Source organism: Polyodon spathula, chromosome 13 (assembly GCF_017654505.1).
Source record: "Polyodon spathula isolate WHYD16114869_AA chromosome 13, ASM1765450v1, whole genome shotgun sequence".
In the NCBI taxonomy this organism is placed as follows: domain Eukaryota; kingdom Metazoa; phylum Chordata; class Actinopteri; order Acipenseriformes; family Polyodontidae; genus Polyodon; species Polyodon spathula.
Genome location: NC_054546.1, coordinates 43,949,553 through 43,961,797, shown reverse-complemented (window position 1 = coordinate 43,961,797; position 12,245 = coordinate 43,949,553). Strand labels below are relative to the sequence as shown.

General features: G+C 39.8%; 1 protein-coding gene across 1 annotated transcript in view; it reads right to left on the bottom strand.

Annotated features, from left to right (window-relative positions):
- Positions 1–3,243: 3,243 nt before the first annotated feature.
- Positions 3,244–12,245, bottom strand: part of LOC121325993 (sal-like protein 1) — a 14,501-nt gene continuing 5,499 nt past the window's right edge. The window contains exons 2-3 of the mRNA XM_041269119.1: positions 5,675–9,069; positions 3,244–4,753 (exon numbers count right to left, since the gene is read on the bottom strand). Coding sequence (XP_041125053.1) covers positions 4,313–4,753; positions 5,675–9,069 — 3,836 coding nt within the window. The 3' untranslated portion in view covers positions 3,244–4,312. The remainder of the gene's footprint in view (positions 4,754–5,674; positions 9,070–12,245) is intronic.

Sequence of the window (12,245 nt, the reverse complement as noted above, 5' to 3'; positions counted from 1 at the left end):
CTTTTCACAAATGAATGTATTAGCTGAAGCCCGGCAGTGGAACAACATGGATTACTTACATTACCTAATGCATAATTGCTTTTAGTATAGTCGTTTAAAATACACAATTTCCTCTCATGCATAGAGATTACATCTTCCTTTTAGCAACCTTCCGTTTATTATATTTTACTACTCTAATTAATTTTCATACATAGCCCGGCGGCGCAGGTGTGGGGGGGGGGGGGGGGGGGGGGGGGGGGGGGTAGATAGTTCATTAAGAAGATCTAAGACTTTGTTTTTATAGTTTTACAGTTAACAGATAGTGACCCCAGTCAGGTATTTTATTTTGTGATAAAAGTGTCCGGAAGCTGATGCTCTTAAAGCAAACAAAGTATTAATTAAAGGTCCAGATGTGATTGTCAGAGAGACAAGGGGGGGAGGTGACGTAGGGGGGCACCAAAAACCGGGCCCTTTGCAAGGATCATTTAGCATACAGAGCTTGTAAATATTGGGGAATTTAAGCAGCTAAAAAATTCACAAGAGAGAAACGGAGAGACGGGGAGAGAAGGGAGAGAGAGAGAGAGAGGGAGAGAGAGGGGAGAGAGGGGAGAGAGAGAGGGGAGAGAGGGGGAGGGACAGGGGGAGAGGGAGGGAGGCTTCTGGGCTCAAATTAACAGATCCTGCGTTGCAGGAAGTGCAACGATGTGTAAAATTAAAGGCAGCTGTTGAGAAGAAAAGGGAAAATATCACTTCAAATCAAATAAAAGATTACTTGGAAGCAAATACCTCTGATTCCATTAGAGCAAAGCGATGCGATGCATACAGTGGCTGAATTTGATGCCTTGTGATTTCATGAAGAAAATAAAACCAAATACACGTCAGCTGAAATTATTATTATTATTATTATTATTATTATTATTATTATTATTATTATTATTATAATTGCGTTTTATAGTTTCGATTTAGATTTCGCGTCTATTAGTTTATGACAGAATGAAATGAGATACAAGGTGTGCTTTAAGGTTTCTTTCATTTATCTGCGAAACGCACACAGGGACAGAATAACTTTTTTTTTTCCTTTAGCAAAATAGGTATGTGCATTTTGTGCCTATCAGAGTCTTCTAAAATTCCGTGGCACGTCATTTTGGGCGAACTATATTCGGGTTTTTCAATTTAAACACATTTTAAACACCATTTCAGTGGCACGTGATTGCTTAATAAAGTATAACTCAATATAGTTTCAATAATCAGCGGTCACTGCACGCAATCACATACATACGTTTTCTTTATAATCTTGGAGGAAACAACCCGATGTGGAAGATGTTCATGTATAATTGCAATCTACATTTCTTAGATTTATTAATCAAATAACGTCACTTTGCTCCAATCAATTAACCAAAAACCAGACAGCTTTTTCAAACTCGGGCCTCTCCGCAACTTTGCTAAACGCAATTTTAAAAGGAGCGGTCAATTTCCCAATGTATGAAATTATCAATATTAAATTACTGTAATTTTCCCAATTGCTTTTTAAATTTCTGACGCATGAAATTACTGTAAGACACCATACGTTAACATTTTAATTTGGTTTGTCCTTGTTAAAAAAATCAGTAGTTTGTTTTCCGCATATGTAAAAGTAGATCGAAACGTTAACTATATAGACTAATATTATAATATAAATTCTATATAGAATTTCCCGATCAGTCGTGTTGTTGATAAAGTTGAAATAGTGCCAGTTTTAACAGGAAAAGGGCTGTACCGAGGTTGCTTTTTTTTTGTTTAATATAACTAATATTAACATCTTTGCACAAAAAGCCATGGACGTATTACACAGTGTAACAATTATTTTTTTTTTTGTTCCTGGGTAGTAAGTGTTATTTCCTAATTGCTTATGCCTCAAAAGTATAGAAAATGGCTATTATTCCCCACAAACTTTGCTTTTGTGACCAGGACAGTGACATTTCAAAATATCACTATTTCCAATGGGAAAATGGGCAAGCGTGTGTCTTTTCGTTCACATAAAGTCAGAAAAAAACAACATATGAATCCAAATTAACATGTATTTATACTAAAGTAATACAAAGATGACTACAAAAGATTTAGAAGTGAGTAGTTTTTCGAGATTTACAATTATACTGTAAATACAGTATAATTGTAAATCTCGAAAAACTACTCACTTCTAAATCTTTTGTAGTCATCATTTTAGCTCTTGTCAGATCACATTTGTTTCACTTTGCGAAGATTTGTAATAAAATGCACTGTTAAAACGGGCTACAAATGCAACAAAAGAGAGCTAAAAAAAAGTAATCTATATCGTAGCTGGGACTCGGCGTCTCTGACATCAATACTAACACAGAGAGACAGCCGAAGTCTGATCAGATCGATAATGTAATTAAAGATGCTGACAGCGGTGGGGATGATGAATTTAAAGTATTTGATTTCAGCATTCACCGCTCTCAGGACAAATTTAGGATCTGTAGCGCACTGCTGACCACTCAAATGTGTCAGTTTCGACAGTCCAACACACATCACAGAAAACTATCTGTCTGTCTGTCTGTCTGTCAGTCTGTACGTCCGTCCATCCATCTATCTATCTTGTTAATGACATTAAGAGACCAGTAAATATTCTCATAGCTACACCCCGTAATGATGATAAATATTGAGGGGAATCGTTTAAACATCGTTATTAATAGAAATGCTACATCTAAACCCGTAATAGTGAATTAAAAGACCAACACACATTTAAACGCCGTTATTAATAGAACTGCTATATCTAAACCCGCACCCATACACATTTCCCGTTTAAGGTGTAAGAGTTTTAGCCAACTGAAATAATTCGGGTTAAATAACGAGATGGCATGCTTAAATGTACTCACAAAACGTTTCTGATATACAGTGGAAAGGTTATTCTTCATTAAACAAATTGTCCTTGTTTGCCTGGCTTGTATTGTGATTAACTAAATCTTACACAATATGATAAACACAACACTGTTCTGTGAGACTGGATGCAAACAGTCCTGCAATGTTCTTTTCTTGTCACGTGTTCATGTTCTTCTCTGTCTGCATACCCGTGGTCATTTTAAAGATCTGCCCGATGATTTACCCATAACACTGTGTGATTTATTTACTATAATTTAATGTTTTACAGTAAGAAACTATCCCAACATTTCAATACATTTAGGCAAAATGGCAGTTAATAAACCAAAGAAAATAATAATAATAATAATAATAATAATAATAATAATAATAATAATAATGAAACACTGGTTCATTTTTCTTTTGCAAAACTGCTGTATTTGATTATGATGAAGTAAAGAATGACATTATGTTAGTTGTTAGTATTAATAAGCTATAGAGGAACTGGACCCTTATATCTTTCCAAGGTGCATGTAAGAGTTCAAAGGTTTTCAACCCTAGTACAAAAACCCCCCCAAAAAACACAAACAAAAAACAAAACAAAAACATTATATCTGTCCGTTGCTCAAGGTGGACTTAGGAATATATGTACATTTTTTTCGATGGAATTGTTCCACATTTGATATACTATTTACATTTCAATGGTTTTATCTGATGTTGTAAAACATAGCAGCAACACAGAGTTCCAGCACTGCTTCAGTCAGAAGCAAACCTACAAGGCTTTTTAACTTCTTCTCAGTTTAAATTACAAAGACAACACTTCCTGAAGACTTCTCGGACAGCTGCGGCGTTCTTAAAACTTTACAGAGCATTAAAAGACGAAGGAAGTAAAAAGCACAATACAAAGAACAGTTCTGGAACAAAATGGGGTTACCTCTACAAAACAACTAAAGCAGTTTTAATTTTGTAATAAAAATCAAAAACTGTTGATAGGAAAAAAATGACAGAGGTGTTTTTGCCCTTAGTCTATAGGATCAGTCTTTTTCATGGAAGAAAGATAAAACAAGAGTAAGCTGGTGGGCTTTCCAGCACAGGTGTACAGTATTTATTAAAGAATGCATCACAGTGGCATTGCATGAACACCAGAGGGTATGTTATATACTACATATATAAAATAATTTAATGCCAAGGTAAGATCATCTAACCAGACATGGTAGCAAATGTTAGAAGTCCCAACAGAACTTTTTTTTTAAAGAACTCACACAAGTCCATTCTGGCCGAAACACCAAAAGCCTAAAGTAACTGCTAATGCTTCCACTTGATTCCAAGCAAGGTTATTATCACTAATAAATAAGCTCCTCAAAACTATAGAAGTTGTACATTGTACAAAAAAAAGCACGTCTTCTTAACTTTGTAGTTGGTAAAGTTTCAAAGGCAGGCCAGAGCTGCTCTGTTCGTAGGAATGTTAATCGTGCCTCTCCTAGTTTGTCACGATTTCTTTATTGTCTTCTATGAAACGAGTGAATCGGTAATGGGCCCCGTTTTCCGCCTTTGCCATTCTCTCCAGACCAGCTAGAGGTGCATTGGGTTCTGTATTTGGAAGCTTCTCTAAGCTCCCTGTCAAGCCGCTGATGGGAGAGCTGCCTCCATTGCTGATGATCCCAGGTATGGAAGGGACGCCACCGTTCTGAATCACAGAGATCTCGTTGGTCTTCATGGCCAAGCCGTTTGAAAAGGCTGCAGCGTATTGATTCCAGAAGCTGGTGGGGTCTCCGTTTCCCGTCCTGGAAGCCAAATCCTTTTTGAATATTTCTGGGAATTTGACATGGTTGCCTCCTAGGAATGCCATGGTCCCATCCACTGAAAGCCTGCGACCTCGCCTGGCAGGGGCGCTGTTCCACATGTGAGTCCCCATGTGAACCTGCAACAAGAACAAGAGGAAGAAGAAGAGACACGTCAATCACTTTTAAACATGCAAGCAAACCAGAGCAGCGCTGAACTGTGTTAAGTGAAACCTCACTTTCCCATGAAGCAACAAAGTAAAAAGAATAAAACTGGAAACGTGGTCGCTGGAAGGCAGCAACACTATTTTCTTTTACTTCACTGTTTTCAAACATTATATACAGATATACTTTCTAATGGCTGTGTGTGTTATCTAGTCTCCAAAGGGTAGCCATTGTAGCTTGACTAAAATTGAAATGTCCACTTTCATTGCAGTGCTGTGTATTGTATATGACACCTTTACCCTACAGATGCCCTTTGCAGACACAGAAAAGTATCCTGTTTTCTCTCATGACTGGATGGTGTGAGAGCCTGGAGGACAGACACAATGTCCTAAAAGCAATTATTCTTCTTGCATTACAGAGAAACAGAGAAACAGTTTGTAGCCAGAAAAACAAAAACATATTTATGTCTTTAAATTAAATTCTATGTGTGTGGCTTCTAAACTACTGAAAATAATTGTTTTATCCCACTAAAGGTTAGTGATAACAAACTCTCAAGTTTTTATTTTCCCCCCAACATGCTGCCGCTGGTGATGTTAAATAAATAAATCCAGGCTGATAGAAACTTGTGACGTATCTTTATAAAAACTGCACTCTAGATAAAACACACGCTTTTATATGCAATTGACAGCCATTTTTTAAAAGAATAAATACAATAATACAAAATAAAAAAAAAATGTGCTGAAAAAAAAAGACAATTCTAGTGTATAGTGTAAAGTCTAAGAAATTGAAAAAACAGAAACAGAAGTCTGAAAAAACAACATCTTAAAATATCATATTTAACAACTGAACAAAACAAAACAAAACAAAAAAAAAACAACCCTGAGACAAATAAATACCTTGAGGTTGCCTTTGGTTGTGAAAGCTCTTCCACAGATGGTGCAAGCAAAGGGTTTCTCACCGGTATGCGTTCTCTCATGGATCTGCAAAGCGCTGGAGGATGAGAAGGTCTTCCCACAGGTGTTGCAGTAATGCTGCTTGGGAGTCCTTCGAGGAGGGGCAGGAGGTAAGACCGGGGACGTGGCAGAGACCGACAGAGGACCCGATGAGGACTGCTGCGGGGAACAGTGCTGGAAACCATTGACAACCTCACTCTTGATGATCAAAGAACAGGCAGGCAGGCCACAAGGGCTCCGAGAGGGACCGATACTGGGGTTGGAAGGCTCAAACAACTGCGAGGGAAGGTCTCGCATCTGATGTGTCAGCATGTGCTGCTTCAAATTGCCCCTGGTGGAAAACCCCCGGTTACAGGCTGTGCAAATAAAAGGTCGTTCTTTGGTATGGCTCCTGTAATGAATGTCCAAGGCACTCTGACAAGCAAACGTTTTGCCACAGATATCGCACGCCGTGTTCTTGAATGCACCACGGTCCCTGAAAGGGAAGAGCAGGCCCAGAGGGTCTTTCAGCGGGTTGCAGGAAGTCAGGTCCAAGACCACGCTGTTGGTGGGGGACAGGGTGATGGTGCTTGCGTGATCTGTTGATAAAGCTCTCAGCTGCTTTTCTTCAAAGCTGGGGGATTTGTGGTGGGTCGTGAAACTGTTGGTAGGGGACAGCGCCTGCATGGAAGAGGTAGATTCTGAGATGGCAGGGCTCCCAACACTTTGGCTCTCAATGTCCCCTCCGAGGGATGACGAGTCGTTGGTCATGTGGTCACCCTCAACCGATCCGTTTTCAACCGGCTTTAACTTGCCAGCCTGAAGCTGTTCCACAAGCCTGGCATTGTTCATTTTCATCTGCTTTTCCAAAGTAGCTATCCCAGACATTTCCGGGGGCACAGGGGAACAACACAGACTGTCTGGACAGGCATCGGCAGACTTTGGAGTATCTGGTATGCTGCTGTCGGGACAGGCTTCCATATTTTCATCCGAGAAGTTCTCCAAGTCATCAAAATTCCTGTCGTCGAAGGATCCTGTGTCAGACTCCATAGACTCAGGATAGTTGTCTGGGAGGGGAGTGTTGGGAATCTGACCCCCCATGTGCATCCTGATATGCTGCTGTAGGACAACTGCATTGGTGAACTTCTTCTGACAGATGGGGCAAGAGTGTTGGACCCTTAATGGAGGCATGGCACGATGAACACTGTAATGGGTTTTCAGGTTCCCTTTTGTAGTGAAAGCCCGGCCACACACTTTACACTTAAAAGGTCTCTCTCCAGTATGTGTACGGTAGTGCATTTTAAGAGCACTATGGCAGCTGAGCACTCTATGGCAGACTACACACTCATTTGGATCGCTGACCTTTTTGTCAATGTTCTCCACAAGCTGCTGGAGCTTGGATGTTTCAGATGTTTGCGTGGTATCTAAGAGACCTCCAAATGGAAACTTTGCTTTGAACTGCTCGGACATGAGTGGCATCAGCGGGTTACTAGTAAAAGGTGGGCTGCAGTTTGAGCCTTGGTCGGCAGCACTCTTCTGGGCAGAGCTGTAGCTCATGTAGGTAGGGGAGTTAGAGGATTGATTGATCTCCTCTTCTATTTTCCCATTTGAGGTAGGCAGGGCACCACCTTCACCTTCCAACATGCTATCATTTCTTTTCACTGACGGTGGTTCTGCTGCACCCGAGTCACTTTTAACAGGACTGGGAGGGCTGGTCACAGGAAGCACATGATTCTCCTCCTTTTTGATAAAGGCTGGCAAGCTGGGCATTGTTGGGGGGAGCAAGAGGCCAACAGACGTGGTCAAGGTGGGCATAACTGGCTTAGTGTCCAGCCAGCTGGTGACTGGCTTCTCCGGGGGCATGGACATTCCGTAGGGGATGCCTGTGCTGGTAGGAATATTGTCCAAATGTTCCGGCACGGGATAGGGGTTCATTTGAATATGGGGGTATTTCTCTAAATGCCGCTGGAAGTGAACCTTCAGGTTTCCTCTGGTGGAGAAGCGGTTCCCACAGATGTTGCATTTGTACGGTCTCTCTCCAGTATGAGACCGCAGATGTATTTGCAAGGCACTATCGCTCCCAAACACCTTGGCGCAAAACCTACACTTGTGTTTGAAGAAGGCTTCTTCCGAGCTGCTTTTGGGCTCGAAGGAAGTCACGTTGGGTGGCTTGCCTTTCCTTTGCTGGGCCAGGGCGGACAAGGAGTTCAGATCATCATGCACCGTCGTGCCCGTGCTGGGCAGGGGGGTGGAGAACAACTGGTTACTGGAAACAGGCTGAGGTAGAGGTGGATTGGATTCAGGGCTTAACAAGCTGCCTATTCCGAAGGCTGGTGAGGAGGTTTTCGATATCGACGGGTTGCTGAGCGGTGGGTGCAGATTGCCAGCGTGTGCAGATAGTTTGTCGGAGGGAGGGGCGTTAGCTGCTGTTGGCAAGATGTTAATGTTGGGAGACGATCCAATGCCTGGGGGCACCATGCTGTTGACAGGGTTGGTCTGAGGTAGCTGTGCTGCAGTCAGTTTCTTCAAACTGCTAATGCTGGCAGACTGACTAGCGATGCTCTGTGCTAATCCGGCAGCTGCAGCCAGCTGCTGGGAGAGATGTGAACTGAGTGCTGTCAATGGGTTGGCAGGCGTCCCTAATGTACCTTGAGAAGAGCTAGAGGGTACTGGCATTTCCACGTTCTGAGATGCCAACAATAATATCTGGTGACGGATTTGCTCAATGAGCTGCAACTGGTGGATCTGCTGCTGCTGCAGAGCTAGGAGCTGCTCCATCAGGGCAGGGACAGCAAGCCTGTTGCTGCCTTTAGGGCGGGTTTCTTGGGAAAACTGGGCCACCGCCACCTTGGTGCTTTGCAGGTTTTCGATTATTACATTGCTGTTAAACATTGAGAAATTGCCCAGCTCAGTCAGTTTACCTAGTTGAGGTAGAGATGTTGAGACGGCTGTGGATCCCATCGTAGGGCTAGCACTGCTTGTAATACTACTGTTGATGGTGCAGAAATTGCTGCTGCTGCTGCTGCTCTCGCTGCTGTTAATTCCGGAAATGTCCACGTCCATGAATTCCTCTTTGTCCAGTGTGTTCTGCTCCGAAAGGTCGCTGCAGTCTACTTGATCAGTGTTATTAACTGTGTCATTCACCTGCTCATCAGGATTATGTGGAGGGGAGCTTGGAGAGAAGGTTTCGAAAGGAGAAGCTGGATTTTCATTTCCTATCAAAACTAACTGATTCTTAGTGCAATCCTTCTTGTGTTGTAGGAGATCTGATAGTTTAAAGAACTCTGCACAGCATCTGCTGCAGACGTGGGCATCACTGCTCTCCGTGGGTGGATTTGCCTGGTCTTGTTGGGCGTCTCCTGAAAAATACAAAAAAAGATTAGTGATACGTAGAGAAGAAGCTTTTATTATCTATTACATTTTTTGTTTGTCTGTCGTGCACACAGCGCACACACACAATAAAAAACCTGTAGACTGAGGAGGGATAAAAAAAAAATCTATATGTATTTTTTTTCGGTAGTATTGGTTTAATCTGATCTTTAAAGACAAACATGTGAGTTTCATCAATTCGCCCTTGTCTTAGATAATAATTTTCTTTACATAATCCATCAGAATATAAAATACTATGAACTGAAGACACTGTGGCCTAATGAAATTCCATAGAATAGTATTGATTTCCTATATTTCATACTCTTCAGTGTCTAGTTGTCCACTGGGTGTAACTCAACCATTTGAAGGACTTATTAGACTGTCAAGTCGCTGTCAACTTCACTCATTTTCAACCAACTTGGAGACATCTTCGACAGTTTATCCCTGCCGCTAAGCTAATTTGCAGCTCTTCAAGTTCCAATCAATGGCTGACAAGCAAAACAGAACCTCTACCATCAAAATATGAAGCCCGAGCCGCTCTGTTTAGAGAGGGTCAATTTGATTCAACTTTCATCACACAGACACAGACACAGACACACAGCACTGCCACACACACACACAGCACTGCAACACACAGACACACACAGACACACACACACACACACACACACACACACACAGCCATGCCACACAAACACCGTCCGTCACAGATCTATTGACTTTATTTTACCCTGATACTGCAATGATGTTTTAATAGAAACCCACTAAACAGCCTGGACAATGCAAACCACACACTAAAGAAAAGCAACAACAACAAAAAAGGCTTATCATAGTCTCATGTTTATTACAGCAGCTATCATGTGCAATGTGCAACAGTATATAAAAAAAAATACCTAAAGTTCTTTTAAAAAAATAATGGTTCAAAGCACAAATAAATACAACTTAACAGCTAATGTAAAACTATAAACAGGTTATCTGCAAATGGGGCTTGCACAAGAGATCAGATTTGAATTGCTGAACAGTGCTTTTGTTGTATGTTGTTAACTGCTCAGGAAGAACTGCAGTTCTCCCCTGCCAGCACTTTGTTAACCTGGACACTTTCGCTGTTTAGCATATTAGTTGATTTACAAATTGTAACTGAATGTGTTTGCTGTGAATTTCTTCACTGCCCCTATTTTCACCCTGGCATTTACCGTTTGTATCGTTGCGAGAATTCATTTGCAAATCAAACATAAAAAATCTCTGACTCCATCCCATTCAAAGACAGGATGGCACCCTATTGTTTACACAGCATGGGGAAACGAACTCCTGTAGTACAATGCTGTGTGGTCATTTTAGCAAACTCTGAAAGCAGATCTTGTTTAATTCAGGGATTATCTCCCTCAGTGTTTCTCTGCACTGATAAATCAGATAGCACAAAGTTGCCATGGCATTAAAACCCAGCCTCGCACGGGAAAGAGGAGTTGCTTCTCTAACAACCGTTCTGGTAGATATTTACAGGGCTCTAGGAATTAGCTGCGACTGTTTTAAAAATCTACTTGCAAGCATTTGCTTGCAAAACATTACCCATTACTGCGCTGTATGCATAGCTAGAATAAAATATGATGTTTTCAACAGGTCTAGCAACTTTTTTTGTTGTTGTTTTTAAAGATTACATTTAGATAAAACACACTTTAATCTAAAATCAGTAAAAAATAAAATAAAAAGTAACATGAAAATGTAACCTATTTAAACCCTAAATTGTCTATATTTAAATACTGCTGATGCATTTTTTGCTCCTGTTGCTGTAATTTGAAGGGACAAAAACTGTTCTGCTTATTAAGTCAATATGTTCTATTAATCTCTCTCTATGGAGCAGATAATAATTTTCAACCAGATCACATTAATTAAATATAAAGCCACTTAAAACAAACAAAAAAAAAAAAAAAAAAAAAAAAAAAAAAAAAAAAAAAAAAAAAAAACATTTGCTTGGTCAGCTGTGCTCATGCAAATAACAACCAATTGAAAAGTGAGAAATCAGAACGCTGCTACCTTAGTTTTGCAAGGATAGTTAGGAATAGTTTTGCTTTTACATTTTTGTGGTACTGAGAAGCAGAAGAAAGCTAATTTATTCAGGAATGCAACGGTTACAATTTTGAGATCTTTCTCTACATCTTTTATTAATTTGTTTCTTGACCAGCTTTCCCTTCTCCTAAGTATACTGATTATTAGGATGATGCAACATTATCAGTGAAGTAGCCAAGAAAACAAATCACACACAAGAATGCTGTAGCACCAGGAAACTATTTAAACTACTGTCAGGAACATCAACTACTCACAGCAAAACAACAACTACTACAGCATACTCTTTACAAGGACTACTGGACATCATTCAACGAACAAAGGCTTTTTAAAAAAAGAATTCGAATCCACTTGAAGCCACATCAGCCATTCTTACCGAACTACAGTGGATACATTTCTTGGCTTGTTTGAATTTCATCAATGCTACACTGTTTCAATACAACAATACTTCAACTAAACATACTGAAAAGTCAGCCTTGCAGAAACACACAAACTTGACAGGCTTGCGCTGTTAGTTTAGATACAAATCCACTGCAGCCAATACTTACAAATACAACAAATTCAGATTTCAGTCTAGTTTTTACAATTGCAGTTAATATGTACAAACCTGTAATTGTACAAACAAACTTTACATTTAATTAAAAACTTACCTTTTTGAAATATACAGAATAAAATATTTGTTAAATATTTTTCTTTCTCTGCATTCCGTTGCATTTTTTATATTTTATTTTATTATAACAATACAGGCAACTTTTTAAAATATATTTTTAGAGAAGGTTAAGGAAATGCAACTAAATTAATTTGACATATTTAATTGAAATATTTAATTAAATATTGTTAATGTATTAACACTTTAAAAAAAGGAATAATTACATTCAAATCATTTAAATGCTAGTTCATAAATTTCAGAAACACAAAACTTGAAAACATTCATACTCTAAAAATAATTCTACCCAAGGTTTTTACAGCTCAAACTTTTTTGTATTCATCGGCCATTTGAGACACTCCTATTTCACATGCAGAATAGTAAGGTTTTAATTAATGTACAAAAAACTACAGTGTAGCTGGAAATCCTGTTTTCACAAGGAAAGACAGCTTTTAAGTC